Source organism: Embiotoca jacksoni, unplaced genomic scaffold, assembly GCF_022577435.1.
Source record: "Embiotoca jacksoni isolate LCO1_2020_lvr unplaced genomic scaffold, fEmbJac1.0.p SCAF_3, whole genome shotgun sequence".
NCBI classification, from domain to species: Eukaryota; Metazoa; Chordata; class Actinopteri; family Embiotocidae; genus Embiotoca; species Embiotoca jacksoni.
The window spans coordinates 10,448,653-10,467,920 of NW_027185381.1; the positions used below are offsets into that span (position 1 = coordinate 10,448,653).

General features: G+C 40.0%; 3 protein-coding genes across 8 annotated transcripts; 2 read left to right on the forward strand and 1 right to left on the reverse strand.

Annotated features, from left to right (window-relative positions):
* The first annotated feature begins 146 nt into the window (after nt 1–146).
* dnajb9a (DnaJ heat shock protein family (Hsp40) member B9a) lies at nt 147–2,785 on the forward strand. Of its 2 annotated transcripts, none has more exons than XM_069163232.1 (3): nt 147–443; nt 659–889; nt 1,222–2,785. In XM_069163232.1, exons 1-3 carry the CDS (start codon nt 380–382, stop codon nt 1,656–1,658), a joined length of 732 nt encoding a protein of 243 aa, XP_069019333.1. In that variant the 5' UTR covers nt 147–379; the 3' UTR covers nt 1,659–2,785. The 2 variants fall into 2 exon arrangements, with proteins under 2 accessions (XP_069019333.1, XP_069019334.1); XM_069163233.1 differs by having other exon boundaries at nt 147–303.
* A 1,155-nt stretch (nt 2,786–3,940) lies between these two features.
* Nucleotides 3,941–14,097, forward strand: dnm1l (dynamin 1-like). Of its 4 annotated transcripts, XM_069162308.1 has the most exons (20): nt 3,941–4,150; nt 5,485–5,629; nt 6,410–6,439; nt 7,065–7,111; nt 7,584–7,655; nt 7,775–7,861; nt 8,498–8,660; nt 8,814–8,934; nt 9,069–9,200; nt 9,404–9,610; nt 9,746–9,866; nt 9,952–10,107; nt 10,223–10,312; nt 10,388–10,480; nt 10,722–10,775; nt 10,978–11,049; nt 12,259–12,420; nt 12,665–12,774; nt 12,857–13,016; nt 13,406–14,097. In XM_069162308.1, exons 1-20 carry the CDS (start codon nt 4,049–4,051, stop codon nt 13,460–13,462), a joined length of 2,181 nt encoding a protein of 726 aa, XP_069018409.1. In that variant the 5' UTR covers nt 3,941–4,048; the 3' UTR covers nt 13,463–14,097. The 4 variants fall into 4 exon arrangements, with proteins under 4 accessions (XP_069018409.1, XP_069018412.1, XP_069018411.1 ...); XM_069162311.1 differs by lacking the exon at nt 10,978–11,049; XM_069162310.1 differs by lacking the exon at nt 6,410–6,439.
* Nucleotides 14,098–14,145: 48 nt separating this feature from the next.
* Nucleotides 14,146–19,097, reverse strand: tnnt2d (troponin T2d, cardiac). 2 transcript variants are annotated; one of them, XM_069162313.1, is made up of 13 exons: nt 18,996–19,097; nt 18,779–18,868; nt 17,970–18,024; nt 17,752–17,762; nt 17,505–17,526; nt 17,363–17,420; nt 17,153–17,269; nt 16,990–17,067; nt 16,800–16,910; nt 15,820–15,932; nt 15,554–15,644; nt 15,107–15,144; nt 14,146–14,333 (listed from the first exon to the last, which is right to left on the reverse strand). In XM_069162313.1, exons 3-13 carry the CDS (start codon nt 18,005–18,007, stop codon nt 14,288–14,290), a joined length of 723 nt encoding a protein of 240 aa, XP_069018414.1. In that variant the 5' UTR covers nt 18,008–18,024; nt 18,779–18,868; nt 18,996–19,097; the 3' UTR covers nt 14,146–14,287. The 2 variants fall into 2 exon arrangements, with proteins under 2 accessions (XP_069018414.1, XP_069018415.1); XM_069162314.1 differs by lacking the exon at nt 18,779–18,868 and having other exon boundaries at nt 18,996–19,094.
* Nucleotides 19,098–19,268: the final 171 nt, after the last annotated feature.

The window sequence follows — 19,268 nt, forward strand, 5'->3', positions numbered from 1 at the left end:
GCAGAAACTTACTGTCTGGTTAGGAAAATAAAACCAGCGAAGAAGAAATGGAAAGGACTTGTATTGTTGTTGTAAAGGGATAGGTGGCGGTAATGCACCTTTCATTGGTTGGATCCGCCAAAAAAAAAAAAAAACTTAAAAGAAGAAGAAGAAACGTGAAATGATCCCGTTTCTCAATGGTTTCTCACCGCTGCCCGTCGATAATACAGCTAACACCTTCGTACCATGATGTTTGGCGCTGGACAAACTGTTAGTTGGCAGTGAGAGTGCAACGGAAGCAGCAGGTCGTGTCCCCTTTGAAAGGTAGGAGACGTGAGCCTGAACAAGAGGAGCCTCCGGGGGTTAGTGGGCTTGTGTGAGCCGACGTCAGGACAGGTTGATGATACAGCTGTCCGGGAAGACAGAACAGAAATTCAGCAAATCGGCTACAAGCTCTTTTAACGGTACTATTTAGTTAGATACAAAACAACAACAACAACAACAACAATGTTATCTAGGTCAGCTCATGTACTGTTAATTGCTGTCGTTAACTTTAACTACGACCTCTGTTATTCACCCGCGTGTGGTAGTATAACTACTCACTCGTTTGCTCAAGGCCATTCAACTCATTCATTGTACAGTATTTTACCTTTTGGTGATTTTCTCTCTTTGAAAACAGGGGACGCCGGAGCCATGGCAACGGCACAGTCCGTGGTAACGTTTGCTGTGTGCGTCCTCATGATAACAGAGCTGATACTTGCCAAGAAGGACTACTATGATGTCCTGGGAGTGCCTAAAGGTGCCACTGAGCGACAGATAAAGAAGGCTTTCCACAAGCTTGCGATGAAACATCACCCGGACAAGAACAAAAGCCCGGATGCTGAAGTGAGATTCAGGGAAATTGCTGAAGGTACAGTTGAGTTGGTTAGAGGGGGATTGCTTTGGCAAATTAATGGTTTTCTGACACACTGTTTTTAATATTTAATGCAACATGTTGCCCAGCCAAGCAAACAAGGACATGGATATTGTTTAGCCTGTTGTTTCATTTCAACTACTCTAACATGTGTTCAAAGTTAATTTATAGTGCAAGACCAACTTGCACTTCTCTAGTTATATATTTCTAAATTGCATACATATTGCCATGGCCTTGGTTTGGGCTTGATCAGCCACCTTTTCTAATGTCGGTGAGATACTAAACTTCTCCTGCTCCGGCTGAATCATATCTTTCTTTGTCATGTACAGCTTATGAAACTTTATCAGATGATGCCAGAAGAAGAGAGTATGACCAGTTTGGTGACACTGCTGCATATTTCACTGGGGAGACGCAAGGCAGACACAGACAGAGTGCCCACCAACCTTTCGGCTTCAACTTCGACGACATATTGAAGGACTTTGACATCCACAGCCAGAACAAGCATGCCCGCCATCGAAGGGCCTTTGAAGAACACTCCAGGTCCCACAGCAGACACAAGAGACACTTTCACGGTGGTTTTGGAGCAGGTATCTTCGATGACATATTTGATGACATGGAGAGGAGGTTTACTTTTGACAGACACGCCAAACAGACTGAAAACAGGTTTCATGGTGCGCCAAAACAACACTGCAGAACAGTAACACAGCGCAGAGGAAATATGGTAACCACATACACAGACTGCACTGCGTCTTTAGATGCAAACTAAAAGAATTACTAAATTAAAATTGCCTTATGAGGATACGACACTGTTGTATTGTTTGAGTAGCAGAATGCTGTGTGTCCGGTAACGTTGAGAGCTGACATGCACCTACCAAATGACAAGCACTGAATACATGGTTTACTTAGTTATGAATTCAAATAAGCTATCTTTTTATGAGCTACTCCCTGTGTATGCTCCCTGACTTGTAAATGATTGTAGTAGTTTCTTTTTCCTATTGTTGAAGCAAGCTATTAGGGAGTATTTTGTCAGTATTATTTTTCAAGCACCTTCTTTTGATGATGACATTTCAAAATATTATTAATGCTACTATTGTGAAAAATAAAGCAGCCTTGCTCAGTTTGGGACAGATATACATGTGTCAGGTCACCAATACTTCTCCTACCACTCTGTTGTTTGAACAGTTTTTAGTTTTGTTGTATAGGCTTTGTTATCTCAAATCATAATAGGCGGGAACAATAGCAGCCTGTGGAGTTTTGCTTATGGTTGTCAAATGGGCAGCAATGTCGACAAAAACCCGCGACGCTCCACCTGTTGTTTTAACTTGTGGTTTTGAGTTTGAACTGCACCTTCTTGAAATATTCCTTTACTCAAACATGCCAGTCATGTTCTTTAAAAACATGACCTGTTAAAACATTTGTGGTTAAATCCAAAGCAGTAGAATTGTACAGTAATTGTAAATATCTGTTATGTAGAAAATATATGTAGGAAAAAGGTCTGGGTAATAGAGAAATGTTTGTGACTCAGATTTTAGTGGAAGTAGCGTATATCTACAGGGGTTTGGCTAAACACCGATGTAGTAGCCTTGCAATTATTACAATTCATTGAGACACATATAATGTTCTGTTTTCAAATATAATCAACACTTCTGCGACCTGGTCTCCGCAACAAATACACTATAGGTTTCACGAATGTGTTGTAGAACTAGTAGCACTAGATTTTATTATATTTGGCAGCTGTTTATTTTGTTCAACCTAGTACATTGCCATAATTGACACACTAATTATTTTGTAGTTTGATCACACATTGTGTTGCCTGTCTTGCTCTATTAGACATTTTCTTTTGCTTCGAAATCTAACAAATTAAAAAAGGCTGCAAGGTGCCATTCAACCTGATATGAAGTGTTCTTTGATTGCAAAGTTATTTCTAAGTTAAGATATGATTTCTATGGGGTATTTCCACTATTTTCTTAACCTCATAGTTGCAGAGGTCATTAGATTGAGGCAATCGTTATATGTAATTTCAGAATTTTTAATCATACTTTCCTAAATAAATTCTAGTTGCAAATCCAAATTTGCAATTATACTGCACTAAATTCAACCAAAAATCCTCACATGAATGTGTTCGCTTTTGAGTGGAATGTCAAACGAACTACAAAGAATGTGCTTTGTGTAAAGTAACGTGCAGAGTTCATCGAATGTGTAAGCTGACTACAGTGCGTGCTATGAATTTCAGGACTTGTTGTGGTAGTCACAAGGCTTTGTATTTTTTTTTTTTTAATATGAGAAGTGTAAAATACTGCATATACTTTTTCAGTCTAAGTTCACTGCAGCACTGAGTTGAGTCGATGAAACCATCAGTGCGTGCTGGAGAAGATTAAATACTTTCACTATCACCGCAGCTGTTACCTCACTCCTGTAAACTAGTTACATTTGCTGTGTTGTGCAATACCTATCTCAGTTATGGATATTGTAAAATATCCAATAGCACTTTCAATTTTGTGAATAAATTGCTGCGACAAAACTGTTTTCTCATTTGTGTGTGTTGTAGAAGAGTACAAATGTGGTATTCATTTAAACTTTGGATGAAAGTGGTCCAAGTGCCTGACATACAAAGACAGAAATGGACTCTTGAGTTTAATGAAAATTTTATAGCATATTAGTATCTTGTTTGGATTTACACACGACTCTGGTGAGGCTGAAGCTGTGAGTCGGAGAAGACAGTTTGCCAAAGCTAACCTCTCTCTGAAGCGATGTACAGTATAGTCGGTATATTTTTCAAAAGCCAGAAAGCTTACGACCAAACCGGCCATACTAGTTTCACCACGTGTTTCCCGTAAATATTTTGATATTTACCATAGTTACTGTTGCGTTACGGAAAAAAAAATAAACATCCTTCTTTTTTTGATTGGCGCAGTAAAGATGATGACTTCCCTTGTGGGAAATGTAGTTCGTTAGACTTGTCAGGCTGATCACCGGGTTATTAAACGGGACCCTACAGAACTCCAACTCCCATGATGCAACGCGGAACAACTCTGCGCAGTTGTTAGCAGAACCAGACGCCAGTAGCCCCTTTAGCTGAGGGACATTGAATGACTTTGTGTTCGTGTGCGTTCAGAAAGTTGTACATTTGACAGGTCGGGACGAGTATCGGCGCTAATGGAGGCCCTCATACCTGTCATAAACAAACTGCAAGACGTGTTTAACACAGTCGGCGCGGATGTAATCCAACTTCCGCAGATAGTTGTTGTGGGAACCCAGGTGAGAGCTTCAGGGCTAGTTAGTTAGCCTGCACCAACTTATTGTCAAGGCTGTTTCTCTTTTGTTTACCGTAGTTTTTCTTTCAGTTTCTGTACTTATGACTATCTAAACTGGCTTTTTTTACTTTTTTTTTTTTTTTTTAAAGTTATCTACCTTATCAAACGTTAATATTGGCTACTAGCGGTGTAGACATGTTTTGGTTGACAGTTGACAGGAGTGTTTCCCCACATGAACCTTATGATCACTGAAGAAATCACATCAAATGCTGTTGTTCTTTTAATTGGATGAAATTTTCACAAACAATTTCCTCTGAATAAGCATCTATTTATAACCGCATGTATATATCATTTACCAAAAGTTGCCTCTCTGTGCAGGACATCTGACTGAAGCTAATGCAGTCTAATATAACTAACTAGCCTGCCCAACAATAAAAACAAAATAAAAACAAACGGGGGGTAAACAAGCTATTACAAACACCTCTTATTTTGTTGTAACAGCGCAATTGAACAGCACCACAAGCTATGAATGATCATAAAGTTCAGTCAACACATTTCCTCTCTGATACAGTCTACCTACCTCCTGTACACGTTGGAGCTTAATAGGTTTAAAGTGGCAGATTTTGGCTTACACGTTTACTTTCAGTGGTCGGCTAATAGGATGTGATTGTCTCAGACAGGAGGCAGACTTGGACAAGGCCAGCCAAAGGATGTTTTAAAGGCCTCATTTGATGTGTTTGCCTTCAGCAGTGCTGCGCAAAGGCTTCAAAGATCTGCCAGGGCCTCGTATTGCCGACAGCTATGTCTTAGAGGAGGTGCTAAGTATTGATAATTGCCTCAGTGTCATGTCCTTTATTAGACCTACCTGTATGAGTCAAAACAACATTAGGTTTACTGCTGCTGCTGTTACAAGGAATCTGCTTGCCAAGTGAGCTAAGTGAGGTATTTTAGTGCACCAGATCTCATTAGGGGTGACTCTATGACACACTACAACAAACTCACTCCTCACGTGGGGTGCTCATGGGACATAGTCCTTTCTAACTATGTCAATGAAGGTTTGTGGTCGCCCCGTGGGCAATGCCATCTCTGCCCTGATAGTTCCTAAGCCATCCCAAAGTACTGCTCCTGTAGCTGTGACTTATTTGTGAAATCCAAACTATGGCAGAGGAACTAAATTTAGACTCGGGTTCCTCAGTTGAAATGTTTTGAGGTCTCCGAGTCCCTGAAACAGTTTGTTCAGTGGAAAATGTGCTGAAGGCCACTGAACACATAAAACACCAGTGTAATGTCAACATTTGTTTATGATGATGATGTTGTTGTTGTTGTCACTGTGCACAGAGCAGCGGGAAAAGCTCCGTTTTAGAGAGCCTGGTTGGCAGGGACATCCTGCCACGTGGCACTGGCATCGTCACACGTCGGCCTCTCATCCTACAGCTGGTGCACGTCGACCCGGAGGACTGCAGAAAAACCAGCGAAGAGAACGGTAACGTCACTGTCTCCTCTTCTTCTGTGTGTGTTGTGTGGTCTGTCAGACTCATGAAGGTGTTTGGATGTTTTCCGACAACCTAAACAACTTAATCGTATTTTTCATGTATATGCAATGTGCTGTATGCATTACAGTCTGGCCAGTACTGGAGTTTTGCTGAGGTTGTGCAGTACAGTATACAGTGTTAAGTAATGGGAATACACACACATAACCTTACAAGCAATATTGAGACAGATCCCAGAGATTGTTATATGTATTTTAAAATTTGATGAATACATTTAGCACAGTTTGGTGTTTTTTTCTGAAGCCGTATCAGGAGATTTAGCACCAAGCAGATTATTTAGTATACTTCTCTTCTGTCGTTTGAATGAATGTGGATGCTGCAGTTTGTCAGTGATTCAGACAGGCAGCTGGAAAATCAAGTTACATTCAGCAGGTGGAGTTCTGCAGTATGCTTCACCTTCACTAACCTTAATAGGACTGAAACAGATTTGTTCTACGATCAAGAGACTTCTGCTTTTACAGTGTTTTTAACTTTTCTTAATTCAATTGTTTAGTATTGATTAAGAGATAGCATCTCAAATCAGAATCAACACTGCTATCTTCCTGCTCTCAAGGAAAGCAGGGGGAGTGAAATGTGCCAGGATCCAGCATGTATGTGATGCTGTCCTCTGGGAATGGCCTCAGAGGGACTCGGCACTGCCGCAGAGTCTCATGCAGCGGCTACAGATAGCCCGGCTAACCCTTTTGTCTCCTGTCATCTCTCTTTAACCACAGAATCCAAAAGAAATGGACGCCTTTACAGAGGTCTCCTTTTCCTTGTTCTTTGTCTTATCGTGTTTAAACGTTACATAACCTCCCCCCACCCGTCTGTTTTTGCCCAGCCTGCCCCATCCTGCCTTGAATTTGTGTAGCTTTTCCAAAGCTGCCAAATTGTGTGGTTTCAGTTATTCAGCTCATGACTTCCCTCCATGTAGGCTGGTCTCTGTCAGTTGAAAGTAGAAAGAGAAAATTAGCATATTCCTTTTTAAGATAAGCATATTGTGCTTAGTTTCATATTTTAAGTCATTAGTTCAATGACTTGTTCAAGGCACACCTACAGCACGAGGTAGTCATACCACTATAATAGTAGCTTCCTCCAGATGACTAACACACTCCACCCTTGTCAATTTGTCTGAACTTTGATTATTGCAGCTAAAATAATTGCTTTGATGGTTTCTGCTTCTCAAAATGCCCACAAATGTTTTATTGTTTTTTTTGTTGCTTTTATTTTCAAAACTCTTCAGCTGGGAATTTTTGCTTCCCCCCTCCCCCATCTTATCTTTGCCAGCAAAAAAAAAAATTCTCCCTTGAGACATTTTAATGTAGGAATGGTAATAATAGTAACATTGATCTCAAGGCCACATCTGTCTCAACTTTTTTATTTCTGCAGGCATCGAGGGAGAGGAATGGGGCAAATTCCTACACACCAAAAGCAAGGTAGAGTTTTTTGCTGTTCTCTGAATAGAAACATCTAACTGGAATGAATGGTGTTTATATTCTTATATATTCATGTCCTGTATTGATTTACTGACATTTATTGATTTGCTACGGGGGGGGGGGGTAGTTTTCTGGATTTGTGGTATGGCTTCAATAGGAACATCAATAACATGTAATGAAATCAGGCACACACTCTCTCGGCTGCTAAAAATATATCTATGGCTGTAGGATAAATGCCCTCCAAGATTGAATTGTGTCTCTTGAGCTTCATCTACTGGAGTAGTTCTCCATGTTTGAACAAAGAAGCCCACGTGATGTCTTGAGAGCCTCATGACACTAAACAGGATTTCTTTGTAAATTCTCACTGCCCTTTTTTTTTTTTGTCTCCCTCTGTTGCCCTTGTTGTTTGAATATCAAAAACTGCTACTTGCCTTCATATTGCTAACAGTTCATGGTTAAATCATCCTTTCAGATCTACACAGAGTTTGAGCAGATCAGACAAGAGATTGAAGCAGAAACAGAGAGAATTTCTGGCAATAACAAGGTATGCTGATTACTCTGAGAGGGAACGTGCTGAGTTGCCAAACAAGAAATTATGTAAATGGAGAAATTAGATGATGTTTAAATGTCAGCAATAATCTGACGGAATTGTTTTTTTTCTAGGGCATTAGCGATGAACCTATTCACCTGAAAATCTTCTCTCCACATGTTGTGAATCTCACATTAGTGGACCTTCCCGGCATTACAAAGGTAAGTGTTCCTTTTGCTTCCCTGTGTCCAAACAAGTGTGATTTATGGAGACAAAATGATCCTGCAGATGAATTTTATAAAGAATATCTGCAGGTCTTGAAATGTCTTCAAAGCGTTGAATTCTGTTTCCTCAAAAAGGCCTTGGAGGGTATAAAATGTTTTTAATTTACAAAGGTGTTGGATGCGTCTTCTTGCCTGCTGTATGCAGTAAGATCAGTTTGAACTTTTTGTAACGTAGCTGCCAGGAGACTTTATACATCTATAAACTGCAACAGAGTATTGTACTTATAGGATGCTGTTTATTTTTATTTGTTTGTTGTTTTTTGGTAAGTTCATTTTCCATTTTCTGCCACTTATCTGGATTCAGGTCACATCCATTGATTAATCATATTGCTACAAATTATTATCTGTAGCCTGGAAGCACTGACAAATGTTATATAAATGTCAATAACTACATGTACTTAAGTGAATAATTATCTAACTGTAGGCCTTATTGTCCCTACTGGTTTCACATTATTTTTCAAATTGAATTGAATTATTATTTTTATAATAATAAAAGTCAGAAATTGAATCTGTTGAACTCTGTCTGCAGAAACCTTGTCAGGGTTTGAAGGATTCATGTATTTGTTAAAACAGGTACCGGTGGGAGATCAGCCCAAAGACATAGAGATCCAGATCAGAGAACTGATTCTGAAGTACATCTCCAACCCCAACTCCATCATCCTGGCTGTGACTGCTGCCAACACAGACATGGCGACCTCAGAGGCACTCAAGGTGGCCCGGGAGGTCGACACTGATGGTAAAACCCCATCCTCATTTGTTCTGTCTCCACTTTATTAGTTTTTACTTTTCACGCTCCTTCAGCACATGTCCTTCTCAGTCATGTGCTCTTTGCATTTGTTGCCTCGGCAGTGTTTTGTAACGAGGTGTGTGTGTGTGTTTCTGTGTTCAGGCAGGAGGACATTAGCAGTGGTGACCAAGCTGGATCTGATGGATGCTGGTACAGATGCCATGGATGTCTTGATGGGCAGAGTCATTCCTGTCAAACTGGGGATCATTGGAATAGTTAACAGGTATTACTGCAGTATGTGACGCTCTAAATAAAGCTGTGTGGTGGACCGTGGTAACACAAACAAAAGCAAAACTTCTAAGACCAACACATCCTCATGAGCTTATTTGTTTGTTTGTTTGTTTGTGCATTTTGTAGGAGTCAGCTGGATATCAATCAAAAGAAATCAGTGGCAGATTCTATTCGTGATGAGTACGCCTTCCTACAAAAGAAGTACCCCTCCCTCGCCAACAGAAATGGAACCAAATACCTGGCTAGGACATTGAACAGGTACAAAGTCACAATTGATGTAGTTTTTGAATTTTATGTTTTGTAATATAAGGAATGAAATATTTAAGTCACTTACTGACGATGTGTATTTGATAATGACTCCCTTTCTGACAGACTGAGACATGACAACAACTTCTAAATCCTCCATGTTACTAATCTCTGTGACAGTAAAGCAAAAACTGTTTTCTTTCACATTATCATAGGTTACTGATGCACCACATCCGAGACTGTCTTCCTGAGCTGAAGACGAGGCTCAATGTGCTGACAGCCCAGTACCAGTCTTTACTCAACAGCTACGGCGAACCTGTCGATGACAAGAGCTCCACGCTGCTGCAGCTCATCACCAAGTTCGCTGCAGAGTACTGCAACACCATAGAGGGCACAGCCAAGTACATCGAGACAACTGAACTGTGAGTCACACAGCTCTCTGAACTGCATGTACTCTCCACTAGACACCACTAAGGGGTGCTAGAATCATTCTGTGCGATTCCCCTGAAAACAATGTCTGACTGTATGTTTAATGTGGACTCCTCTCCTTCTGTCAGATGTGGTGGAGCAAGAATCTGTTATATATTCCACGAGACGTTTGGTCGCACGCTAGAATCAGTCGATCCTCTGGGTGGTCTGACGACCATCGATGTGCTCACAGCAATCAGAAACGCAACGGTGGGTTTCTGCTACCCTTTTCTGTTCCAATCACTGTCTTCAAATGCACCGTTTTGAACACTCACAGTTTGATTGCCGTTGACAGGGCCCGAGGCCGGCTTTATTTGTGCCTGAAGTTTCGTTTGAGTTGCTGGTGAAGCGGCAGGTCAAACGTCTGGAGGAGCCCAGTCTGCGCTGTGTGGAGCTGGTTCATGAGGAAATGCAGAGGATCATCCAACACTGCAGCAACTACAGCACACAGGTGACAAAAACACTCATATGTACATACACACATACCATTAATGACTAAAGCACAGAGGTATGCTGTCCATACCCAACAATGCAATGATAATTCTGGTGATTGTTTATCTCTGCAGGAGTTGTTGAGGTTTCCAAAGCTCCATGATGCCATCGTAGAAGTGGTCACCTCTCTTCTCAGAAAGAGACTTCCAGTCACTAATGAAATGGTCAGGACCCGCTCACACTAAATATCTCGGAGTTATAGTCGCACCTTCGTCTGATCGATCTGAATTTCTTTTCAGGTTCATAACCTGGTTGCCATTGAGCTGGCCTATATCAACACCAAACACCCCGACTTCGCTGATGCCTGTGGCCTCATGAACAACAACATAGAAGTAAGAGATTAGCTTCTACTCTGAGACGCAGCTAAATGTCTCTTCACATAATGGCTTTTATTTCAAGCAGGTTTTTTTTTCTTAAATCTCAGGTTAATTGTTTTTTTCACGTTATTTGTGAAGATATGGCTTCACTCAGCATTGATCCTAATGCACAGCACAGACAAGTCAAAAGTTGAATGAAACAACTCATGAAACATGGAAAATATTCTCCCTATTTGTCACACTTTTGTTTTTGTAGGAGCAGAGACGCAACAGAATGAGAGACCTGCCGTCTGCTGTTCCCAGAGACAAGGTACTGCCCATCTGTGTGAGAGACACTATCCTGCTGTTTTCTTATAAAACGCTTTAACAGATTCTCTATCAACCTGAACAGTTGGCCAACTTACAGACTTCTTCTATCTTAAAATGTAGCTATTATTCTCTCCACATGACAGAATGTAACACTTCTGGTTTAAGCTCCTGCCACTTGTCTGTCCACTCTTGTCTTCCTTTAGTCCCTTAAAAGCCCAGGCGGGCAGTCTCTGTCCCCCACTGAGCTTCCTGCCCTCGAGGGCGAGGTCACCAAGGTGTGTCTCGGTCACTCGCTGCCTGTCCACGTCTGACATCTGCCCACCCACAAGCCCTTCTTTAATCCCTCTAAAATCTGCAGCGTCCTGCGAGTGCAGTGGGTTGGAGGGGCAGTTTTTACCCTTCATAACTGATCTGACTTTTGACCTTAGAATGAACATCTAACCCTTTTTTCTGCATGCTGTTTGCTCTAAACAGAAGAAACACAACTGCAGATTCACTTGGCATGAACAGTTTGATTTAGAAGGGCAGAAATAAATTACTTTATGAGCCGTGGTGGGGTGGCAGATATGGATCAAAATGATGGCACATGCAATTTTATAACAGCAGAAATCACGGTTGTATCATGTTGTATTTAATCATGTCACCAAATCATAATGCTTGCTCATGTAATTTATGCACACTGCCCGTCAGTGTTTCCACCCATCTTCTTACTTGCTCAGCTCTAAGTCAGAAGAATGAACACTAGGCCTGTCACAATTATTCTATAATCACGATTATTTGAACTGATCTCAATCATTTTCCAAAATAGTTACAATTTCGTTTTCATTCATCTGTATAAAATCAGCTAGATGAAACCAACAGAAATGTAATATTTCCACCTCATTTTCCAACATTTGAGGTGTGACTGGCTCTCTTTTGACGATGTCATTTTTTCTGTTCTCCCTTCTTCTGCTTTGGCACGAGTGGACAATTAGCTCCACGAGCTGTTTATCTCGAGGCGGTTAACCTCCCATCTTAGACCGACTGTATTGTGATGAGCATCTGGCGATATGGACATCAATGATTTAGCTGCAAAGCCAAACATAGCAGCACTCCTGAGGGCACAGTTTGGTTTTAAGCCAGATCCAGAGCCGTAGGCTGATAAGTTAAATTTGTCTGACTAAAATTAACACAATTATTTGTACGACAATTAATCATTAAGTAAAGTTTCATGATTGTGACAGCCCTAATGAACACTAGAATCAATGAACTTCTTTGCTGTGAAGTCAAAGAAGGCTGATGGCATGCTTCTATTTAAAGCTATTTTGAAAATGTTAAAAACATTTTCTATGAATATGGACTGCTTTTATGATATTTATTTTACCCTGATGATTTAACTTCCATTCGTTACTTCACACCCGAATGGCACGTCTCCAGGCCTCGCAGGTGTTGGAGCATTTATCCCTGACAGATCGTCACCTCCTGTCTCTCTCTCCCCCCTGCAGGCAGCAGCCGCAACTGTCAGTGAGCAGACAGACGGCGGGACAGGAAACTGGAGGGGCATGTTAAGGAAGGGGGAGGAGGGCATGGCTGGAGACAGGTCGATGCCACAGTCCCCCTTCTCCGCAAGTCCTCAGAAGGGCTACGCTGTCAACCTGCTGGATGTGGTGGGTACTCGCCATCTTTGTAGATTCACACGGATTCACAGGTTGAGTTTCTTTATCTGTAGGAATATTTTAAATGGAAAACAAAGAGATGTAAAATGTTTTAAGGTAAGTTGTTGGGGTTCCCTTAACATCTGCTGCTCCACTGACACCGTAAAGTGTAAAAACAGCTTTTTTTTCCAGGGCTATAATCTGCTATAAGTGCACTATTTCACTGAATAGTGATTTGATGCCTTTTCTTTTCCAGCCTGTTCCTGTGTCCAGAAAGTTGTCTGCTCGGGAGCAGAGGGACTGTGAGGTCATTGAGAGACTCATTAAGTCATATTTCCTTATTGTTCGGAAAAACATTCAGGACAGGTAAACAAATATTAACATCATTGATCCCTTCTCATGTGCTCTATTGTATCTTCCCTCATATATTGTCGTTGTTTGGCCTCAGTGTACCGAAGGCAGTGATGCACTTCCTGGTGAACCACGTGAAGGACTGCCTGCAGAGTGAGCTGGTGGGTCAGTTATACAAGACGGCCCTGCTGAACGACCTGCTGACAGAGTCTGAGGACATGGCTCAGAGACGCAACGAGGCTGCCGACATGCTCAAGGTGAGAGATTCATTACTCAGGAAAGCAAAACCAAGAGCTAGTGTCAATCATACACTGCTAATTATACAATAGTTATATATATATATATATATATATATATAATTAATATTTTTAAAACGGTCCTGGAGTCATGGTCGTACGTACAGGCATCTATCTACGTAGGCATCTGACTGCTGCTTTAAGAGAGACTTGAAGAATTGTGAACCTACACTTAAAAAGAGCTGCATCTCAATAACAGGAAGTTTCCACCCAACAGGATGATGTGCAGTCAGTCCAAGTTCTAGTTTATGTAGAATCGACGTGCCCGAATATGGACACAAACTTGTGTGCTCAGGGTTTAAAAATAAGAGTTGTTGTGTTTACATCCCTTTTACCATCGCTGTGTCCAGGCGTTGCAGAAAGCCAGCCAGGTGATAGCAGAGATCAGAGAAACCCACCTGTGGTGATGGCGGCCTCTCCTCAGCAAACTCTCTTCATCTCTGTTGGACCTTCATCCTCATGGACCATCCACCCCTCTAAAAACCTCCCTTCCTCTGCCGAGTCTTGCAGCACCTCAGACTGTAGAGACAACTCGATAATGCACTGGTTTGGATACGGAGACATAGTTTTAATGTTTAGCAGGGACTTGAATTTAACAAGGGGCAGAACATCCCAGTCCCTCACCATCAGCATCCCACAAACTCCTGTCCTAGATTGTTATATTTTTTCTTAATGTAATTAAAACGACAAATATGAAGATAATGAATGCATCACCACTTTGTGGAGCCTTGCTGAAGAATGTCCGCTCTTATTGTAGATTTGAATTAAAGCTAGAAATGACATATTACAACATGTAGACGCTCTCTTTATTAGATGTTGGCAGAAACAAATGTCTGCTGCAAATGTTTTCCAAAGAAATGCAGTGAATTCAGAGCTTTTTAATGTAAAAATAACCATTTTTACACTTTATTGTGTCCTGTTAATAATAGTGTTATTTTTTTATAGACACCGAAAAATGATATATCGGATACATTTGTTGCTGTTCAGCTTCAATTTTTGTATTAAAGAGTTGAGAGTTGTCCTCAACTGTATGTTGGACCGATTCACACACAAACAGACAATGTGCATTGTTTTCAGAAAGGCAGCGGAGTGGGATGTAATGACTTATTTATTGCTTTGATATCATAACTGACATGTAACCCAACACAACAGACAATTGAACTGATGCATGATAAGACACGCAGGCCAGTCACTGGTGTCCCGCTCGGCCTCGACTCTGTCTCGCAACAGCTTTACCTCACCCGGCCGCCCATCTTGCCCTTGCCACGACCTTTGGCACTAAAGGGTGCAGGGAAAGCACAGCAAACAGTGAGTTCAGGACAAGTGGATGTCAATCAGTAGGATGACTCAGCAATTCAATCAACAAATCAGAGCACAAAATGCTTTTTCGCTTAATGGTAATAATCAAAATCCCAACCAAACTGCACCGTTTTAATCACTTGTGACAAGAATCAAATCAATAATGTTAAACTACGAACGTTTGAGAACAGCATGGTTTTCTTGAAATTTAAGCATATGTTTTGTCTCTTGTTCACAAATTTAGTGCTGCTCTTTTAACTGAAAAAAACAGTTCAAACAAGTCAAAATCAGGCTCACGCTCACAGAGAAGTCATGAATAATTATGCGTTTTCTGGTCTGTTGGTTTGTAAATGCTGTGCTGACATTTTAGATCACAGTTTACCACTAATGATAACCACTTCTGTTCTAGTTTGATCTTCCTTTTTAATATACACAATTACCATACACAACTGGCTACGCACAGACATGCACTGCAAATTTACAAGATTCACATTTGCATGCAGTAATTGAGCTGGAGGTGGAGAAAAATCAAACGGGTTGCAGCTACTTTACAGTCTGAGTACTTATGTTTTAACATTCAAAGAATGTACTCAAATAAATGATTTTACTCTGTGTGGTTTCTAATCCACTTCATTAATATGTCAGTGGGAATATGTGGACAAGATGTGGAACAATGTTAGAAAGTAATTCAAGTAGACATCAGGCCTTCGTGGTAATTAAGAGTAAATCTTCCCAGGGAGCCGAGTACTTACCTCTGGTGGTCCTGGACTCGAGAAAGAAGCTGGTTGATCTGTGAGGACACATAAACCTTTTTAAGCATTTAAAAAAAAAAAACAATACCACACAAGTAAAGAGGAGGTTTCCAACAGGAAGCTGGGAACTTCAAAACGTAACATTTACCTTTCCCCTCTTAGGACCAACTTTAACATTGACCTAATGCAGTTCTGACTGATTGACTGATATCATGGAATTTACATTTACATTTGGCAGAGTGGGACAAATATAAAATATAAAACCCTGACATCCTACAACTGAAGGAACATAAAAATAGGGGGAGCATGAAAATTATTGTTTCTCTGTCTTTCCTTTAGTAATGAAGATGATCTTTTTGTTTTGGTAATGGGGACATCAATACCCCAGCATTTATTTTTTTTAAAAGGAAAAAAAGATGAGTTTCTGTTCAGCACTGGACAGCTTACATCATATTTCTGTCTTTTGAGTTTCTCACTGAGATCAAATTTCTCAGCCTCCAGTCCCATCAGCCACTGCCACATTTCGCTGGCCTTCTCCCTAAACACAAACACAAGCTTTAATTAGAGTGATATAATGCCAAAAATGTATGATAAAAAAATTTCTCTTAGTAATAGGAAATTAATTCATGGTGTTAACAGGAGCTGTTTGTCATGATACACAGGTCAATATTGTACAAGAAGAACACAAGAAGCCCTGCACAGCTCTGTCATACTTGAGTTTATCCTCATTCAGATGATCAACATTGAGAGGCTTCTTGCGATCAGCCAGGATCTTCTTCTTCTTCTCCCTCTCAGTTTGTTTCTTGCCTCCTCTTCTGGTCTCACCCTGCGACACCCAAAAAAAGAATAAACATAAGTCCACCTGAATGCAATGTTTAAGTACAATATTGTAGTTGTTTTTTAAATTATTAATTTTGCTTACAAAGGACTAACAAAGTAATACATTCTCGATTAACTTGTTACTATAGAGGTGGAAGAAGTATTCAAAGACTTTACTCAAAATTAGTATACTACATTGTAAAAAAAACAACAACTGCATTTTAAAATTTTACCACCAATAGCAAATTATCAATATTGGAGATAAAAGTATTCATAATGCAAAAAAGTAGCTCTGTTTTATACACTTTAGCTTGCTGTATTATTTGTACTGATGTGTTTACAAAAAGTATAAACTGCATTTTGATGTCTTTTGATGATGGAAGTTAATCATACTTTGTTTAGTAATTTAATCTGAAAAATAACAAGATTTTACATAAAGCTGTCAGTTGAATTTAAGTTAATCAAATGTAAATACTCAAGGAAAGAGCAAGAAATTGACAGTGCTCCTTAAATGTTTAGCTTATTTTTTAAACTATATTTATGTGAGTTTTGTCTGCAAATTCTTTTGGGAAGCAGAAGCACATTTAATCATAAGCAAATTTTTTTTATTTTTTTTTATTTTTTATTTTTTATTATTTTTTACCCTTTTCAATCTGCAAATGCAGTCAACAATTGTATGGGCACCACTGAATTTGAGAAGGGTTGGTTAGGAGGGTGCATTGAAACCTTCTGTGACACCTCTACATCTCGTTCTTATCCCAAGAAGCCATAAAGTCAAGCAAGAGTGTTTCTACTTGTCAGATTATTGAGTACTACTACTACTACTGTTTGATCATTATATATAGATACTATAATCTACAAGAAGTGGATTGACCTTCTGTCCAGCACTGTACTGCTGAGTCATGTTTGAGAGAGCCTTCTTCTTCTTGGCGTCGTCATCATGCTTCTTACGATGCTCCTCCTGCTCCTTACGTTCCTTCTCATCCTGCATGCAGCACAGGTGAATGATTCAGAGGAGGAGATGCTGACTTCATGTTTGGGAGGATACATTTGAAAGTACATACTGCAAGTCTGGCCTGTCTCTCCTTCTCCCGCTCTGTCCTGACCCTCTGCTGCTCGGCTCTCTCAGCACGGCGCTTCTCCTACAGACCCAGAAACACGAAAACCCAGAAACATGTAAGTCGTGTGATGAGTTTTGACACAATGACTCTTCTGTGAATGACTCACAATTCTGTTAACAAGGGCGATGAGCTCCTCTTCCTCTTTCTTCCTCTGGATGAAGTGAGCCTCAATCAGAGACTGCAGCTCAGACAGATCCTTCTCTTGACGCTTTCTGTGTATGTCCTGCCATCACAGAAAAGAAAACCAGGGTCACACATTATCAGAAATGGGTCTGCTGTTTCTCTAATCAGTAAATATTTAATAAGGCGGACTCACATCAAAGTCCACTTTGTCTCCATCAGGGATCTTCGGGGCCTGAATATTTGTCATAAACCTGCAGATGTGAACAGTTTATTATCATATAATCTGACCCCAGTGATGTTTAACTACTTAACCAAAAGAAAGCTAAGACGCTTACTTAGGTTTGGGCTTTGACTCATCTGGAACAAGGAAACAGTTAAAGCCATTATTAATAAATTGTGAAGTGAAGGAAGTATTTATAATAGAAGTAATAAATACGCTGTAAAAGAAAGGTGTCAGTAAAAAAGGGAAACCATAAAACCTGTTGCATCCTTGTGCTGATGACCAGGAACATACATGATTCGTTAAATATCTTGGAAATTCAATTTGGCACATAAAAATACAGGCAAATGCAATTTTCTTACCATCTTCCGCCCTTCAGAAGAACAGCATTGTTGGCACACAAAAAAAAAGAAATTGATAAAATACATTATTATTTTAAAAAGGTAGAGTTATATTTTCATGCATCAAACAAGCAAAACTATATGTTCTTGATAAGTAAATATCATGAGCTATATAGCATTAATGGATAAATGATGCAGGTATAATATGAAGAAACAAAATGATAACAATGATCACATACTGAACTTCCTCATCCACGACTTCTTCTGTGTCAGACATTTTGTTAAGGATGAGCTCTGCAAAATGGATCCCCATTAGTCTATATTTACACTGGCAAATATTTCTGATCATTAAACAGCACAGCAGAGCATGAGATGGCAACAGTTCACAAAGAGTGTCGGTGTCAGACCAGATGTCTCTTGTCCCTGAGGTTGGAGTTGGAGAAGTATCCGGAACTTTAAAGTGGAGCAATTGAATATTCATTGGAAAGTACTCAGTACTCAAGCAAAGGTCATATATCCAAGATGTTAAATGTGTTTAGTAATCAAATTCAAAGGGTGTCATTGTGATGCAAGGTCACCTGTCAGAGTGTGTGATTACTCGTGCAGGGCAGGAAATAGTATTTCATCACTAGTTACAGGTGGTGGAGCTGTAGGTCTGACACTTTTGAAAAAACAACAACTCATGTTTGATATGTAAACTGTAATCTGTGAGGTAACTATTGGTGGTTACATCTAAGACATAATTCAAGTGAAATTTTAAAAACATTATAATACAGTCAAGCATTGTAAACTATACTTATTCTTCCATAGTACAGCCTTAAACTTGTGCTCACTTACATGGATTTACTTACTTTCCAGGTTATTACTCCAAAAATATTTAATGCATTTTGTGCATGAAGAGAGAATATTTCCCATAATACAGAGTTAAGGTAATATATTATTTGTTATTCATTAACTTAACTATTAATACTAGTTCCATCAGTGAGTGGTTATAAATTCAGTTCAGTCACATTTAAAGACAGCAGAAAAGTGGTGCAGTGTTAAAGACCTGTTTCAGTTAGATGCTGAATGTAGTTTCAGAAGATCTCAGCAGGCAGTGAGAAAAATTCAAAACTGACACATTCGATGGTCTTCAAATCTAAATGATCATAAACAGACTTCAAAATCAGAGAATATTTTTCAGACAGCAGATTAGTTCAATATTTATGGATAAGCAAAGAAGTGATTTCATTTTTTTTTTTTATTTGCAGACATAATAGCCTTACCTGTGAGCCAGACAGAGGGAGCTCAGAGATGAGCGACAGACTTCAGCTCCTTGAACTTCACAAACAGGTTGAGCATCAAGGATACATAGTCCAACCCTTCATACTCATGTGACTGCAGCACCCTATGGCTGACCAGTCTATTGATAGACAGCTGGACATTAGAGCACTGTTTCAGACACACACACACACACACACACACACACACACACACACACACACACACAGGTACATTCCAGCCCTGGTAAAATGTCTAATATCCATTCAAGCTTTCAC